Source organism: Pollicipes pollicipes, unplaced genomic scaffold, assembly GCF_011947565.3.
Source record: "Pollicipes pollicipes isolate AB1234 unplaced genomic scaffold, Ppol_2.1 Scaffold_4881;HRSCAF=5763_pilon_pilon_pilon, whole genome shotgun sequence".
Classification (NCBI taxonomy): Eukaryota; Metazoa; Arthropoda; class Thecostraca; order Pollicipedomorpha; family Pollicipedidae; genus Pollicipes; species Pollicipes pollicipes.
This window is the reverse complement of record NW_023596576.1, coordinates 22,523,853-22,542,022: the sequence shown is the minus strand read 5'-3', so window position 1 is coordinate 22,542,022 and position 18,170 is coordinate 22,523,853. Positions and strand designations below refer to the sequence as shown.

The following is an 18,170-nucleotide window of genomic DNA, read 5'->3' as shown; positions in this document are numbered from 1 at the left end:
TTGGCATAGTTTTGATGTTAGGTCACATAGAACCCCTCGTATGGAGCGAAGGTGAAAAAAAATCCCCGTGAGGCAAGGGTTCAAAGACTCGTAAGTACCAAGAGCCGTAGAAAGGAGCGGGTGTTCGATGTGGCAGTTGACCACCATGAACCATAAAGCATCATGGACCACCTGTCCATTGGGAGCCAAGCAGAACCCATCGAATCTGTGTAAAAGGACAAGAGCTTTTAAAAAAAGAAACGGCCGTTGCAATTGGTTCACGGGCCTTTAGTGCACACTTTGCAAAAGACAGAGGATTAACGTCCTCAGGAATATGCCTTTGGTCATTTGTCCCTGCGATCTGGTTCTCCAGACTGGTTCATGTGCGCGATGCTGGGTCAGCCGCTTCATGGGTAGTTGGTTGAGGCGCTTTGTTTGTCATCATTTGAAGGTCCTTTTACGTCATTTACGTTGTTGAAGTGTATTAGCACCGGCCATACATGAAACATGCAGACATTTTGCATGCATGGTTGTCGATAAGATGGCATCTCCAAATTGTGTCGCTTTGAATTAATTCAAGCCATGCATCTCGGTTTGCTCCATCGCGCACCATTTAATCTAGCAGCTGACGGTTTTCACGGATGCAAACAAAGGCCGTTTGTTTGTATTGTTATCTTTGCGTCATAAACATATGTTAGACCTGTTCAGATTGTTGGTACTGATAACATTTATCCCGCGTTTTTCCGTCAGTCGAGCTACCGTCGTTGTAATGCCAAATATGGAGATAAGAATAATCGTCCAACTTTGTTTTGTCTACGATCCCAAGGCCGTGTCCTCATGCCAGCAGTATTCCGGGCTTTGGTCGTAGATGTAATGTAATTGTAATCGGTGTGTTTGTAACTCGCCGCCAACTGGCTTGTTAGCGCGTGCTCTGTCGAAGCTGCCTCGTTTGGTACAGCTAAGCGCATGTGAAGTTCTTAAGGCAATTGGCTCGGGTTTATTTAACTCGGTGTCCATGCATGCCAGGTGCTTGGCAATAACCCTGCAGCCGTGCCAGAAAACTCGTCACTAAAGCAAACCGTGACTTTACTGTGCATGAGTGTTTTTGTCTAGACAACTTCCGGAATGTCATCAGGGTATTGTTTATGTCTTGTTTAGTTTATGCAAACAAAATGTGTTGACTGTCTTCCATGCTAAACAAACGCCCTCTCTAAACACGTTTGGTTCAGAAATCACCGTGTCAGCAACAACCTTTGAGCGTTTCTACACCACCTTGAGCCAGCACACTGCTTTACTCACCAACAGCTGGTGGGGTGCGTTCACTGTGTTACTCCCAGGGTAGTGCCCTCATGCAATCCTTTAGTCTCATTCACTCATTTGCCATAACTAATTCGAACCTTGAAGGCAGCATGCCATTTTGTTGGGCTTCTCAGTCATAAATGAGCCGCGTCCGAATCGATCGGTTATACTAGGACCGCATAAGCAGAAACAGCTGTTTGGCCATGATTGTTAACAGCTCAGAATTTCGATTTGAAGCGGCCGCTCCGACGAGAAACAGCCATTGAACTCCCTGTTAACCGCTATGAATGTAATGCTTTTGGCTTGCTCTGCTTTTCTCGAGAAACGTGTCACATATTGTTCTCAGCACACTAATAGGCCAAATTGTTGTGCAATGAGTGGTATGAGAGCTTGAAACATTAGTTCGGGACAAATTTGCACACGTGAAGCATTGCCACGCAATTCAACAAAATGTCATGTCGTGACTCTTATTTACTCCCCGTGACGTTTAGCAGTATCTTTTTCGAGGAGCACTTTGACCTTCCGAATCATTGCTTATTTTGATGCTCAGCTCGTTACAAATATGTTTGCAGAGCACGTATATACTAGCGATATAACCCATAATCCTCTAACGCACGTCTTCGAACTTCTATCAATGCATTTCACACTAGATGGCTTGCGCTGTCCGCTGTGCCAATGGCAAAGGCTCATTTTTACGCCATACCTCCTCATAAATGGCCATAACTAGTCCCTAGGTTTCACCAGAGCAAGTTTATTGAAATATGTCCCCAAGGTAGAACATTCCATCTGGCAATTAGCTGATGCGGATGGATGGTTGTTGCGATGCAGGATAAAAGGAAAAGTCGATGTCTTTTGTGACAAATCCTGTTCATTAATGCGCTCGAAAACCGATCGATATATGCCTCCTTTGGTAAAAGTGTCGCATTTCAGGGACAAATATTAGAGTGCACCTCCCATGCATTTATTTTCCTTTAGCGGTATGCGTAATATGTACAGCTGGCCTGCGTTTGGGCATAGTCTGGCGGTGGTAGAATTTACTTCAGTTCACTGAGCGCCCCTGCATATATATATAGCCTCGTGTGCCCCATCCGCCTATTCCTCAAAATGCTAGTTGACTGCGTCTCGTGTCTCCTAGTGTGCCTTGGCGAACAGTGCTATGGTTACATGTTCATGACCATTCGCTTGCTCCACGTCGTTCCGTTTATATCCCAGAGCCATACAGTGAAGATGATCTTTGAGGACTCATTGGCGGTTGATGAATGGTGTTGCTATGTAAGCTTGTGAACAGCAAACTCGCTGCAATCTGGTTTACTCCTTGTCTGCGGAGATACCTCTGTGATTGCTCAGTTGCTCACTGAGATGCTGTACCAGAGCATTCCATGCAATGACGTTGATAATTCTTCTCATAGTCGAGTACGGTGCTCATAGTCGAATGATGCCGTTGACTTATACAGTTGGATATCGCGAGCTGTCCAGGAAGCATTACCAGTAGTTTGTGTGTCGAAGGACGAAATAGCCCTTGTTCCAGTCTCTATCAGGGCTCTAACGGGAATTGCGTGAAGGAGCTTGGCATGCCTGCACGGCTCCGTGTGACCAAGTGTGCACGCGCGCGCTCAGGCACGAGTGCGCACGTGCGATTTTTCTGCTTCATTTATGCAGAGCATAGCCGCTCCATTTTGTGTGGAGAACAGACGAGCCCTCTGTGAGACCATTCGAGCTGTGTCTTGCCGGACCGCGTCGGCATCGGAACGGCCGCTGACTTGGCCGCCGTCCCCCGCCCGAACGGCCGCTGACATGGCTTCCGTCCCTCCGCTGGAACGGCCGCTGACCTGGCCACCGCCCCTCCGCCGGAGCTACTGCCTGACCTGGCTGCCGTCCCCGCCGTAGTGGCCGCTGACCTGGCCACCGTCTCCGCCGGAGCGGCCGCTGACCTGGCCGCCGTCTCTCCGCCGGAGCGGCCGCTGACCTGGCCGCCGTCCCTCCGCCGGAGCTACTGCCTGACCTGGCTGCCGTCCCCGCCGTAGTGGCCGCTGACCTGGCCACCGTCCCTCCGCCGGAGTGGCCACTGACCTGGCCACCGCCCCTCCGCCGGAGTGGCCGCTGACCTGGCCGCCGCCCCTCCGCCGGAGCGGCCGCTGACCTGGCCGCCGCCCCTCCGCCGGAGTGGCCGCTGACCTGGCCGCCGCCCCTCCACCGGAGCGGCCGCTGACCTGGCCACCGTCCCTCCGCCAGGTCGGCCGGGCCGGACCGACCTTACGCCGGGCCAGCAGACGGCCGGCGCCGCGCTGCGCCGCCTGCTGGCGTCCGACAGGCTGGCGGAGCTGCTGGCCGCCCTGCGCCAGACGCCAGCCGGACTGGATCCCGGTCTGGCGCGCAGCTGCGCCTTCGGGGTGGCCTTCCACCACGCCGGTGGGTGGGCACTTCTCCGCGCCGCTAGTCGGCCAGTCGGCAGGCGCACGCTGTCGTTCGGTCGTGATTACTGTGCATGCAGCGACTTGCTCAGCACCCGTGTTGTCCTAGAAGTGCTGCCAGGCAAAGGCGAATGTGCATACGAGTGTGGAGCAACCAACCAACACTTCAGATCTTTTTTTCTAATTGGCGCCAGTGAATAATGATAACTATGCATTATGGTTTTCTAGACTCCAGATGCCTGTCCTGCTGGCTTTGGCGCTGATATTGCCCCTTTGGAGTACTCGAAAACGTGTGTTGGCTGCTTTACCCCGTGCCTCAGGGCCGCCATCCTGTTCGCTGTTTTCACGGGCGGCTCGCTGCCCGTCCCCCCCCCCCCCCCGCGGCCGGTTCGCTGACCACCAGGTCCGTCCGCGCGCAGGTCTGACGGTGGACGAGCGGGACCTGCTGGAACTGGCGTTCCGCTCGGGCGTGCTGCGGGTGCTCGTGGCCACCAGCACGCTCAGCTCCGGCGTGAACCTGCCGGCGCGGCGCGTGATCGTGCGCTCGCCGCTGCAGGGCGGCGCGCGGCTTGACCTGCTCACCTACCGCCAGATGGCGGGCCGTGCTGGACGCACTGGCGCAGACACCCACGGTACGGTCTACTCTACGTCCACGGTGCGGTCTCCTCCGCACCTCTGGTGCGGTCTCCTCCGCATCCACGGTACGGTCTCCTCCGCATCCACGGTACGGTCTCCTCCGCACCTCTGGTGCCGGTCCTCCTCCGCATCCACGGTACGGTCTCCTCCGCATCCACGGTACGGTCTCCCCCGCACCCCTGGTACGGTCTCCTCCGCATCCACGGTACAGTCTCCTCCGCACCCACGGAACAGTCTCCTCCGCATCCACGGTGCGGTCTCCTCTGCACCCCTGGTACGGTCTCCTCCGCATTCACGGTACGGTCTCCGCATCCACGGTACAGTCTCCTCCGCATCCCTGGTACGGTCTCCTCCGCACCCACGATACAGTCCCCTCCGCATCCCTGGTACGGTCTCCCCCGCATCCACGGTACGGTCTCCTCCGCATACACGGTGCGGTCTCCTCCGCACCCCTGGTACGGTCTCCTCCGCACCCACGGTACAGTCTCCTCCGCATCCACGGTGCGGTCTCCGCACCCCTGGTACGGTCTCCTCCGCATCCACGGTGCGGTCTCCGCACCCCTGGTACAGTCTCCTCCGCATCCACGGTACAGTCTCCTCCTCATCCACGGTGCGGTCTCCTCCGCACCCCTGGTACGGTCTCCGCATCCACGATACAGTCCCCTCCGCATCCACGGTACGGTCTCATCCGCACCCCTGGTACGGTCTCCTCCGCATCCACGGTACAGTCTCCTCCGCACCCACGGAACAGTCTCCCCCGCATCCACGGTACGGTCTCCGCATCCACCGTACGATCTCCTCCGCATCCACGGTACGGTCTCATCCGCACCCTTGGTACGATCTCCTCCGCATCCACGGTACGGTCTCCTCTGGAACCGGGGGAAGGTCTTCTGCCATCACAACACATGGATAAGCGTTGGTACGGGCAGCCCCAAGCGCTCACAGTGCGTATCGGTCATCGGTCTCACTCTGGGTTGTACGGTCGCAATCCAGCGACAAAATACAGGGCGACGTGTTGGTGGCTGTCAAATGATTAGTATATTCATGTTGCTTACGCCGTCCTCATGTTGTCATCAGTCAAGCTAAGTCAAAGAAGAACATTCCAGCCGTTCGTATTTTGGCCGTTATGTAACCTCGCAGTCCAGGCGCCCGAAAGGCCCACTACTACTACTACCACTAGTCCTTCATATTTGGAAGCACCGACAGAAGCGTGACCCTGCTGGATCCACTCCGTGCAGGGGAGAGCATCCTGGTGTGTCGCGAGTGTGACCGAGCCAGCGCCCTGCACCTGATGACGTCAGAGCTGCCGCCGATCACCAGCTGTCTGACGGCGTCCGGCGGCGCCACCGAGGCGCTGAGACGGGCCGTGCTGGAGGTGAGTCAACTCTGGGCAGCCGACAAATCGGTTGGTGTCTGGCTCAGCATGTGCCTATCTGTTGTCGCCGTTGATTTTAAAAGGTTCCTCGGGTACCCAGTAGTCGGCATTAAAGGCAGCCAAAAGCAGGCAAAGCTCTGCTCTCGACGTGATCCGAACTTCCGATGTCGCGTCGCTCGTGGTTCGAGCTGTTTTTGTATTCACTGGCAGCGGCGATGGCATCAGGTCTTCTCCACACATATCTTGGTCACTCTTGGTTCATAATCATCATTCTGATGACACGATATGCTGAGAGCGGTGTGGCCGGCACGCATTTGCAAAGGTCCAACCATACTGTCTGTAAAGAAACATCAATGCCTCCTCGAAAGGGCGAGAGTGCGCGCCGGATCCCGAGCGGCGCTGTTGGCCTCTGCCGCGCGCCAAGCGCCACACCGTCAGACGACGGTCAGTGGCGCTGCTCATGGACTCAGCCGGCGGACTCAGCCGGTGGACTCAGCCGGCGGACTCAGCCGGTGGACTCAGCCGGCGGACTCAGCCAGCGGACTCAGCCGGTGGGCTCAGCCGGCGGACTCAGCCGGTGGTTTCAGCCGGTGGACTCAGCCGGCGGACTCAGCCGGCGGACTCAGCCGGCGGACTCAGCCGGTGGACTTAGCGGCCGCTGTGCCGCCAGGTGATCGTGAGCGGGGCGGCCGGCAGCCGGGCGGACGCGATGCTGTTCGCCTCCTGCACCATGCCGTCGGCAGAGCCGGGCCCCGCCGCCGCCTCACAGACGCACGCCGTCGACGACTGCCTCGGCTGGCTGGTGGAGCACGAGTTTGTCCGGTGAGTGGTCCCGCGAGGGGCGCTGCCCCGAGGCACGGACCGGTGAAGTGGGCTTGTTAACGCCTTGCCGTATCGGGGAGGAACCTCGGGCGGCGATGGTGCGAGTGATAGAAACAAGTGTGCACGGGACGACAGGATATTGCATTAGGGGCAGTTATACGGTCCGCTCATGTCTCCAGATTATCACGTCTTCATTGTTGACCACTTGGATGGTTTAGTGGCACTACTCCCGAGGGGCGAAGGGGGGGGGGGGGGTGGAGTGGGCTTGACAGCGGCGTGCAGTGGCGGGAAGAACCTCGCAAGCGGCGATGGCGCGCATGATTAGAACATGTGTGCACGCGACACCAGGATTTTGCACGAGGGCGGTCATTCGGTCCATTCATGGCACCAACTCATGAGCTCTGCATTGGGGACCACTTGGGTGGTTCATTTGCCGAGTAACTAGTAAAGGATGTGAACCGCCTTCACTGCTGTGTAGAGTCAATGGAATAGCAGCATTGGATGGTTCATCGGCATGACAGTGGCGTCGCTGGTAGCTCCGCTGCCATCCCCGGACATCCAGTCATCAGGCATTCAGGCATCCCGCCTGCGGACATCCAGGCATCCGTCAGGAGGCGGATGTGACCCCGTGCCCGTCCGCCGGCAGCTGCGACGACGCCGGCGCGCTGTCGGCCACACAGCTGGGCTCGGCGGCGCTCGCCTCGTCGCTGGGTCCGTCCGACTCGCTGGCCGTCATCGCCGAGCTGCAGAAGGCGCGCCGCTGCTTCGTGCTGGAGACCGAGCTTCATCTCGTGTATCTGGTGCGTTCCCCGACGCTAGAACGGACGGGCGATCGGCGGCGCGGGATGGAGTGTCACCTGACAGTGTGTACCTTTGTGTCTTCACTTGGTGCTTTCTGGCGTACGACTTCTTCATTCGCGTCGTCATGCATCCTGGTGTCACCACCTTGGGTGGAACTTTGTATCTTTATGAGCAGGCATGCCCCTCCCCCCCCCCCCCATATAAAGCCGGTGTCCACAATAACACGTCAATCTCAATCCTAAAAGCATGGGAGGGATGGTCAGGGATTTCTCCAGAACCCCGTCTTCTTTCAAATATGAGTTCCCTTTCCCCTCTCCCAATACTTGCAACAAAGCCAGACCTCTGGTCGCTGCAGTTCAAGAGTGTTTGTGTTCGCGCGCGCGATGCAGCACCGGGCGCCATGCCCTCAGACTGTCGCATGCTTGCGGCAGGCGCGTGCGAGGCACGAGTGCGGTGTGTGTGTGTGTGTGTGTGTGTGTGTGTGTGTGTGTGTGTGTGTGTGTGTGTGTGTGTGTGTGTGTGTGTGCGTGTGCGTGTGCGTGTGCGTGTGCGTGTGCGTGTGCGTGCGCGTGCGCGTGCGCGTGCGTGCGTGCGTGCGTGCGTGCGCGTGTGTGTGTGTGTGTGTGTGTGTGTGTGTGTGTGTGTGTGTGTGTGTGTGTGTGTGTGTGTGTGTGTGTGTGTGCGTGCGTATGTGTGTGCGTGCGTTTGCGTTTGCGTGTGCGTGCGTGCTTGCGTGCCTGCGAGACGGGGTCTACGACGGGGGTATATATCCGTCGTCGGTGGCGTTGAAAGAGACCATTGCCAGACGCATGTCACTCGGGAGATCACCCCAGCCTGTTTGTAGAGCGTCAAGTGCTCAGGTGATGCCGGCAAGGTGCGGAGTGGTGACCAGCGAACCTCCGTAGCCTATCTGAATGATCAAGTGGACTTATCTGGGTGCGGATAGTCCGCTGGGCTACACAGCCGTCTCCCAACGGCGCGCCGCCAGCCGGCGTCGGCGGTCAGTCACCCGCTCCCGTCCCCCGCAGGTCACGCCCGTCTACGCCGGCGACATGTGGCCCCAGATGGACTGGCTCAGCTACCTCACCATCCTGGAGAACCTCCCGCCGGCCGGCCGCCGCGTGGCCGAGCTGCTCGGCGTCGAGCAGCGGTTTGTGGTGCGCGCGCTCCGCGGCACGGTGAACACGCGCAACGCGCGCCAGGCGGCCCAGCTGGCCACGCACAAGCGCTTCTTCACAGCGCTGGCGCTGTTCGACCTGATCGGCGAGGCACCGCTGCGCCTGCACGGCCGCCAAGTTCGGATGCAACCGCGGCTCACTGCAGGCGCTGCAGCAGTCGGCCGCCACGTTCGCAGGTGCCGGCGCCCCGCCCCGTCCCCCTCCCGGCCGCTGGGGGCGGGCACGCGACGTTAGTCCTCTTCACTCCTAAGCTTGCACATTGTGCGTGGTTTGGTGACTTCTCCTGGCATTGATCGTTGCTAGGTGTGCGCGCTGGCCACGGTGGTAAAGGAGTGGGCGTTCTCATGCGCTCTAATGACCCATGCGAGAGCAAATGTCTCACGGGTGGGGTCCATGCTGCCCGTCACAAAACAAACAAAAAAACTTGCTGCGTTGGCCAAGTGCTGGACTTTCCGCCTACGCGTTAGGTCAACATTGTGGCTTGCCGCCACCCTGTGCTGTCCACGGATTTTGTATGACCAGTGAGCGCCGACCATTTCGGCCACACTGGACGAGCGGAGCCTGTGGGGTCTGACGGTCGATGACCTCCGCGTTTGACCCCTGCCAGGCAGCCGTGTCGACCCGAGTGACCCCGCGACGATCCGCCGGCAGGCATGGTGACGGCGTTTTGCGCGCGGCTGGGCTGGCGCTGCTTGGAGGCTGCTGCTGGACCAGTTCCAGTCGCGGCTCGAGTTCGGCGTGCACCAGGAGCTGGTGCCGCTGGTGCGCGTGTCGCTGGTGAACGGGCGGCGCGCGCGCGCCCTGCGCCAGGCCGGCATCGAGCAGGCTGCCCCAGCTGGCCAACAGCCGGCCGGCCGACGTCGAGGCCGCGCTCCGTAACGCGGCGCCCTTCCAGAGGTGAGCGGGGCGCCGGTCGTGCAGCGGGGCTGCGGCGTGGCCGTGTTCCGGATGGCCGGAGAGGTACGGCAGGTCGCTTCCGTCCGCGTGAGAGGCCAGCACGCTGCTCCGAGCTGCGGCACTGATCGCATCTGGCATGGGTAGCGTGCGGGTGGCGCTCTGGACCGTAGTGAGCTGGGATTTCAGCTAACATGGACGCTGAGGCGTGCGAACACAAAAGCAAGGTAGCACTGCTGGTAGGAAATAGCTACCACCGATGCGGAATGAAATGACAAACGTATGCGCATTAGGTTTTACCTTGACTGGACATGCTGCTTTTCCGTGAAATCTAAAGGTATTCATTAGTGATACGATACCTGGAAATCCCTCGAAGCTTATGCATAACGCTGCCCGAAGCAAAACATAATCTGATTAAAATGATCACACAAATCTGTACTTAACACGCCAGAACAAGCTGTAACGGTCAAAAGAATTCCGTGAAGCTGAACTGTACGGGACACTTCATACCATGTTTAAGTCGTTATTGGTGCTGTGGCGCCAGCCTCACCTCCATCAAACCCTTGCCGTCCGGTCCCACCTTCAGTGCCGCCGACGAAGAGGCATCCACCGAAGCTGGCAGCGATTTCATCTGCGTGGACGGCACCCGCTACATCCCGGTGGATGAGGCGGCCCGGCTGATCGTGCGGGAGGCCCGACAGCTGCTGGAGGTGAGCCGGTTCTTCACTGATGGCTGGATGGCAGCTAGACTTCGCCAGTACACCGGTCATGCCGGCACTGTGATCGTGGCCGAGTGAAACGCGAGATATGCGTGCATCAGGCTTTTGAAGCTCATGCTGTTTGCCATCGTGTTTCGATTAAGATGTCTGGCGTAGGTATCGCTTCTGCCTTAGTGTATGACCATCTTCGTCATGCATTGCCCCACGACATGATATTCGGCGCGTGAGTGGCAAACGCCTTGTGTCCGCCTTCTCAGAATGACCTCGGCATGGCCGGTGTGGTGTGGAGCGACGAGGAGCGCTCGGCCGATGGAGAGCCGCGGCCGTCCCCGGAGCGCTGTCGGCCGAGAGATAGCGCGGCTGCGGAGGAGCCGGGGCAGGCGAGCAGTGGGCCCCGGAGCGGGCACCTGACGGAGGAGCCGGGGCAGGCGAGCAGTGGGCCCCGGAGCGGGCACCTGACGGAGGAGCCGGGGCAGGCGAGCAGTGGGCCCCGGAGCGGGCGCCTGACGGAGGAGCCGGGGCAGGCGAGCAGTGGGCCCCGGTGCGGGCACCTGACGAAGGAGCCGGGGCAGGCGAGCAGTGGGCCCCGGAGCGGGCGCCTGACGGAGGAGCCGGGGCAGGCGAGCAATGGGCTCCGGAGCGGGCGCCTGACGGAGGAGCCGGGGCAGGCGAGCAGTGGGCCCCGGAGCGGGCGCCTGCCGGAGAAGCGGCAGCGCCGGCTCGACACGTCAGGCGGCGTGCCGTCGCCCGTCCGGAGCGGCTGGCTGGCGAACCGGGCAGAGGCGGCCGCGCTCCCTTTGTCGGCGCCCGGAGACGAAGCGCTGCCGGTGCCGACCGTGGTCAGGTCGGCGCTCGGGCGAGAGCACTCTGTGGAGCGGTGTCAGGCGGCGGGGAGAGATGACCAGGCCGTGGACGCTCGAGACTCGCATGGTACCGCCAGCCGAACCCATCCAACACCGTCGCTGCAGTTGAAGATCGTCTCAAACTCTAGCACCTCGGCTGAGCCGCGTCAAACGCCGCTCAATTCCGGCCCGCCGAGTGGTCCCCGTCGGACCGAGTCCAGCCTTGACACCAGGAGTGATCTCCGCCCGGTGTCGCCCGGCTCCGGCGGCGCGGCCGGCCGCAGCGCGGCACCGGCGGCGCTCACCGCCAGCCAGCATGGGCTCTCGGTGGCGTCCCCGGCGCCGCGCCGCTCGCCCGAACCCCTGTCGCCCCGGCCGCCGCCGCCGCGGGCGCTGTTCGGCCGCCGGCGCCGGCAGGGCGGCGCCGCCACGGCCGATTCGCCCTGTCTCGAGGCCGAGTCTCCCGAGGACGGGCCGCGCCGGCTCGGCCGGCCGCCGTCAGCTGCGAGCTCGAGGCCGGACTCGGGCCGGGCGGTGGTCGCAGGGCGTGAAGGTGCGACGCAGGAGCTGCGCGGCGTCGTCGATGGGCGGGGATGGTGCGCGACCCACGGGTCCGGCCTATCGTCAGCGTCGACCGCCGATTTGTTCGAGAGCCTCGAGCTGGGCTCTAGACTGGACAGGCTGAGCGCTGGGACGGTGGTGAGCCCTGCGCTCGGGCGCGCTGCAGAAAGGTCGGAAACGACGTTTGCCGGGGATGGAAACTCGCCGATTGTGTACCCGGCGAACTCAGAAGAAGTGGACTTCGGCTTCGAAGTTACGAAAAGCAGCGAAAAACTATCTATGATGTCAAGGCTTGCCAGCACCGGTAAAAAATCGGGCGCTGTAGTAAAACCTGCTGATCCCGGCTTAAACTCCAACTTGATAACGTCTACGATGTTCGCAGATACCTTTAGCGTCGAACATTTGGACTTGAATGACAGCAATCTGAAGGAGAACGTGTCGCCCATGGCCGATCGCTTCTCAGCGGTGCCTTTGCTGGCATCAGGCGCTGAGAAGCATGATACTTTGTCTACCTCTGTTGAACCCAAGCCGCGCAGAAGTGTGCGTTTTGCCAGCGGAGACGGCGACTCAACGCGCCATGGATCGGCGCAGGCGACGCGGCTTGTCGGACGCGGCCCAAAGAAGCGACGCAGCTCTTCCCCGCTGTTCGGTGACGAGCGGCGGCGCACGACGCTCGCCAGCTCCCCTGTCCCTGCACCCCAGCCCCCCAGTCCCGCCCGCCGCTCCAGCAGCCCCGCCCGTCAGTCCGCTTCCATCCGCCAGCCCACCGGCGGAGGTCGGGCTCCGGGCCACGGCGTCCCCCATTTCGGACGTCGCCGCGGACCCAGCGGCCGGCGCGGGCGCACCCTCCCCCGAGGCTGACGCGGCGCCGCCCCCGAACCCGCCTTGCTCCGGGCGGCGACCCCGCCGGTCAGCCCGCGCGACCCCTGGCTCGGGCCGGCCGCCGTCTGACGAGGCTTCGGCGGGCACGCCGAGCCGGCGTCCGGCCTCCAGCCCGGTCCGACTGCGGCTCGGACCAGCCGGAGGTGACGGAGGTGGCGGCGGCGGGCCTGGTGTGGGACCGGCTGCGAGAGGACAGCCTGCGCCGCTGGGGCAGCGTGTGTCTGGCGCCGGCCGCGCAGCCGCGCCCGGCGAGGACAGGTGGGCGGAGCGGACCGGGCGAGGGGCAGGGGCTGTGACGCAGACTGGCTCTGATGGGGCGCCGTACAGAGCCTGTTGGATTAGCGTGTGGACATGGCTCGCTCCTGATGACAACGGATAAGTATGGGCTGTGTGGTGAGCGTGTGAGTCGTATTGGCCGTGCGCGCAGGCAGCGACTAAGCGGTACACGGCCCGATCAGATGGTGCTTTGTGGAGGATCTCTCCCACACCTGAAACTGAAGCTTGGGCCGTTACTGCCCCATATGTCAGCTGACTTCAGCGCCGTGATGACCCGGTGTGTGGCCATGACCTCTCGGCGTATGCTTCAGCGTCCCTCCGTCGCCGCTCTGGCCAGGGTGGGGTGCCTCTAGAGGACGGGCGGCTGACTGGCCGTCCGGGGGCCCGGTGTGTGGCCATGACCGCTCGGCGTGTGCTTCAGCGTCCCTCCGTCGCCGCTCTGGCCAGGGTGGCATGCCTCTAGAGGACGGGCGGCTGCTGGTGGGACTGGCCGTCCGGGGGCCCGACGGACAGCTCTTCTTCCTGTCCCTGGACACCAAACAGTTTACTGAAGGTCGGTGTACTATTGGTTGATGGCTAGCTTTGCTAGAAGACGCTGGTCTAAGAGACTGTGCTTTCTGATGTGGTGTACGGCACATTCCGTCCCGCTCTACGGAGCAGTAAAGTCACGACTTTACTGCCCACCGTACATAATATTTTGCGTATGGCCACCGCAGCTTGAGATCGGTGCTGAACTCGCTGGACAGACAGGACCACGTCACCGCGGATGTCGCCTCGTGTGACCAGCGTCTGCCGCTGGCCTGTGCGGGACCGTCGCTGCCGTCAGTCCTGGCCTGCATACGGCGGTCACTGCGGGGTCCGTCGTGTGCCGGTGCTGTGTGTCGCCACCTCGCCCCGGTGTCCGCCGTGTGACAGCCGGCCTGCGCCGTCAGTCCTGGCCTGCATACGGCGGTCACTGCGGGGTCCGTCGTGTGCCGGTGCCGTGTGTTCGCCGTGTGACAGCCGGCCTGCGCCGCCAGCCTGCCTGCAGTGGCTGTCGAGCCTGCTGGCGCGGCCCCAGCTCACACTGCAGCTGTTCGCCGCGCGCCGCTGGCTGGTCGCGCTCTGGCCGCGCCTCCTCGCGCCGCCCGCGTGTCGCCTGCAGGACCCGGCCGTGGCCGGCTGGCTGCTGGACCCCGCCTCCGACGAGCTGCCGCTGCAGCAGCTGGTCAGTGGTCCGCCCGTCCGCTGTCCGGGCTGTGGTGAGCTGTTGCTGCAGCAGCTGGTCAGTGGTCCGTTCGTCCGCTGTCCGAGCTGTGGTGAGCTGTCGCTACAGCAGCTGGTCAGTGGTCCGTTCGTCCGCTGTCCGAGCTGTGGTGAGCTGTCGCTACAGCAGCTGGTCAGTGGTCCGTACGTCCGCTGTTCGGGCCTGTGACGAGCTGCCGCTGCAGCAGCTGGTCAGTGGTCCGTTCGTCCGCTGTCCGGGCTGTGATGAGCTGTCGCTGCAGCAGCTGGTCAGTGGTCCGTCCGTCTGCTGTCCGGGCTGTGGTGAGCTGTCGCTGCAGCAGCTGGTCATTGGTCCGTTCGTCCGCTGTCCGAGTTGTAATGAGCTGCCGCTGCAGCAGCTGGTTAGTGGCCTCTTCGTCTTCGCTTATCTGGCCTGTCGTGACTGATGGTTGCAGCGGCAGCTCATCACACCCCGGACATCGTGACCTGTGGTGACTCCATAGGCGTTGTTGATCGACTCGAGCGAAACAGTTCACATCCCTTATCTCGTCTGGAAGTACATCCCTAGCGATTATGCTGGCGTTTTCCAGACAGCACAGTTCGTCATGGTGTGCCTTCATTGCAGACCCTTTTCCCTCTTCCCTCATGTCCATTTCAACAGTTCAGCCTGTGTAACGTGTAACCGTTCGTCGTCCAGGCCGCGAACCGGCTGGCGTCGAGGCGCCACCCTCTGGATGCCGCTAGTTCGGGATCGGCTCGCCAGCTGGCAGTGTCGGAGGCGCTTCTGACCGAAAGCACAATGGCCGCCCTGTCCCGAGACCTCAGAGAAGCCACACTCTGGGAGGCATTCACGGGTAATTCATCAGGATGGTGAGCTGTAGCAGAAGGGGAGCTATTCTGTGGCATGAAGTGACATAGAATCTAATGTAATGCCATCAGAACTGAACTAGACTCTATACAGAGACTTCTCAGTATGTGCATAATGGATGTTTGTCAGCCGTTCTGCCATATTGGTAACTTGATAATGTATCTGGCGTTGCCAACGTAAATGTATGATTGCCGGTGGCGTGGCCCGCATTTCAACGCATTGAACCAACCGCGTCGCACTAAACGTGGAATCAAAATCATGGCATTTTACCGAACAAAGGCGGCGGTGTATCCAAAGTTGTCCCGGTCTGCTAAGAGCAGGCTTCCCTGTTTGGGCGTGCCGTGGCCCACGCGCAGTAAGAAGCATAACCTTGACTGTCCCCGTACGAGGGCATCTGGTGTCGATGGGATTTGTCATCACTTCTGGTGTGTCGAAACCGCACTGCTCCAATTAGATCCTTCTCCGCTTGTGTAGCTCGGGGGACAGGTGCGGGACAGCTGGAAAACCCAGCGGCTCTGAGCATTAATCCAGAGCGTGTGCACCGTTCGGTCGGCCGATATGGAAGCGTCAGCTGGTGTCGGCTAGATTGGAACGGCGCCTCTATGGTGGTAGGTTCAGCGCCTACGCCACAGGGTCCACTTGACAAGGGCGCTCTGAGCCCGAGGTCACCCGTGCAGGCCATTCGAGATGCATTTGAAAATAATGCAAAGCAAAACGCACGCTTGGCCATCAATGGCAGAGTTCGTTACTATTGTCCGAAGATTACACCGTCTGTGCTCATCACGGTGTGTGCCAACGCGTCCGCTCGGCAGACGTCAGTATCGCTGCGTCCGTTCGGCAGAGGTCGAGATGGCGAGCGCGGTGCCGCTGGCTGCGCTGGAGCGGGCCGGCTTCTGCCTCGACATTGTCCGGCTGCAGGCGCAGGTGGCCCAGCTGCAGCAGCTGAAGGCGCAGCTGGAGCGGCAGGCACACCGCCTGGCTGGCAGGCGCTTCAACATCGCCGCCAGCACCGACGTGGGGCGGGTGAGTGCCACGATCTGACCAGGAGCGCCACCCCTCTGCCTGGGCGGTGCTGCCCAGCGGCGTCGGATGGTGTGTAGTGTCGCTGTGCACGGCATGTCTCGCGGCTCAATGCGCGCCCGCGCTGCTCAGGGGACGCTTCGAGTGCTTAATAGCGCATCGCTTGTTGGCTCCCGAGTTAAGTTCGCTCGCTCTGAATGGGCTGGGACCAGTCGGCACCGGATGCTCGTCCGTCCCGAAGTTGACGACTAGGCCGCAGCTGGGCGCGTCGCTGATGTGTCCCGGCCTGCAGGTGGTCTCCGTCCCCGGGCCAGGGCGTGTGCTCGGGAAAACCCGCGCCGCAGGTCTGCCTTACCGCGTGCGTCACGCCGTCAAACTTATGCTGGCGTAGGTGCCAGCCAGCCAGCGGCGTCGGCGCGGTGGTGTGGGTTGATTCACCTGTTTAGACGAGGGGCTCTGTGCGATGATACAGCAGTGGACGTGTCGCTGGTGGCTGACGGTGGGGTTGGAAAGTTTTGCACGTCGGTTCAGTGTAGATGAGTGGCAGCCAAGCCGGGACGAAGCGGTTTATTTTTTCCTGAAGACGAGGCAGTGTGCCGCGCATGCAGCTGCGTGGCGTAGTGATTGAACTTGCTATACTTTCAAGCCGATAAATGGGACACGTTAGGATGAGGCAAGAAGCGCATCCTTGAACCAGTTAATTAGTAAGATGCGTGATGACAGGGATAGCAAGATAACGGCCCAAGTGTCACCCGACGCACTTCTCTTGTGCATCAAGGTTTGCAACAATCGTAAAATGTCTGCTGTGTGTAGACCACAAAACTCCTGTGCTCTATTCGGTTGGTGTTATGCTCGTTATGATTTTACCGTACATGTGTTGAAGCACCAACACCGCGCCGGGTCTATGCCACCTTCTCTTGCTTAATGATGCGAGGGCTTGCCGGGGCGTACCTCTGAGCACCTGGACGCCACTTGGTCATCGGCGCCGAGCGAGGGCTTGCCGGGGCGTACCTCTGAGCACCTGGACGCCAGTGTCGGTCACTGGCGCCGAGCGAGGGCTTGCCGGGGCGTACCTCTGAGCGCCTGGACGCCAGTGTCGGTCACCGGCGCCGATGTGAGGGCTTGCCGGGGTGTACCTCTGAACACCTGGACGCCAGTGTCGGTCACCGGCGCCGATGTGAGGGTTTGCCGGGGCGTACCTCTGAGCACCTGGACGCCAGTGTCGGTCACTGGCGCCGAGCGAGGGCTTGCCAGGGCGTACCTCTGAGCGCCTGGACGCCAGTGTCGGTCACCGGCGCCGATGTGAGGGCTTGCCGGGGCGTACCTCTGAGCACCTGGACGCCAGTGTCGGTCACTGGCGCCGAGCGAGGGCTTGCCAGGGCCTCTGAGCACCTGGACGCCAGTGTCGGTCACCGGCGCCGATGTGGGGCTGGCGCCGCCCTGCGTCCCCGGGCGGCGCGGCGGCGGCTGGCGCAGCCGGGCTGGCCTCGCCCGCCTGCGCCCCGCCGTCCGGGAACAGGGCCCGATTTGGCGCCCCACCTGCGCCCACTTAGCGGCGGGCCGGCGCACTGGTCCCGGGGGCGCGCGCGCCGTCGGCCGGCCGGCGCTGCGCTCCGATACACCCCGCGGAGTGGTCGGAAATGAGCAGCCGCGCTCCCTGACGGCCGCCCGCCCGCAGATAACGCTGGGTTATTAAGTGCTCGTCTGTCGGTGGCCGCAGAGGATGGTTTAGCTTTGACGCGTCAGCCTGATTGATCGGGTGGCCCGCTTTCAATGAGGTGTCGGTCTTGGTGGGGCTTAGTTTGACAGACAGATTGATCGAGGAGCCGGTACTATCGGTGCCATTCTTGGCGCCCCGTATGAAAAGGCTCGGCGGATTCGTTTAAACGGCACGGCCTCAGATACCAAGTATTGGGGCCAGTTAGTCCCCATTCAACCGTATCAGGGTGATTTGTGTCAAATGATCTGCATCTATTTCTAGGCACTCTATTTTTACGCGGTCTTTTGTGCCTCGTGTGTCTTCTTCAACGGGGTCGGATCGACGAGAGCCGTCCGTCCGCCCCGCCCGCCGCAGGAGCTCCGTCATGCGGAGCCCGGCCCGGCAGCGAGCCTTTGACGATGGCAAAGTGACCCCAGAGACGGCTCTCTGCAGTGGTGAAGGATGGTTAGCTATTTAAAGGGCATGGGGTCACGCCGCCTCTTACTCCGAACTCCGTGCAGAGGGGCTCTGATGTCGGGCCGACTCGTAAGAGTGGCGCTCTCATCAGCGGGACGCGACGGCGGGAGAAGGATGAAGGCGGAATCGGAGTGGGAGCAGCTTCCTCCCTGGGTGTGCCACCTTTGTGTAGTGGCCGCTGCTGCTCTGCGTTTTCAGCTACCGTCCAATGATGTTCTTCTGTCC

At 61.2% G+C, this 18,170-nt stretch overlaps 1 protein-coding gene across 1 annotated transcript in view; it reads left to right on the top strand.

The window, feature by feature from the left end:
- The window catches only part of LOC119100123 (dopamine receptor 1-like), a 24,791-nt gene extending 19,286 nt beyond the window's left edge, over window positions 1-5,505 (top strand). Inside the window, exons 2-3 of the mRNA XM_037223235.1 lie at window positions 4,109-4,227; window positions 5,482-5,505. Of these exons, the coding sequence (XP_037079130.1) occupies window positions 4,109-4,227; window positions 5,482-5,505 (143 nt within the window). The remainder of the gene's footprint in view (window positions 1-4,108; window positions 4,228-5,481) is intronic.
- The last annotated feature ends 12,665 nt before the right edge of the window (window positions 5,506-18,170 follow it).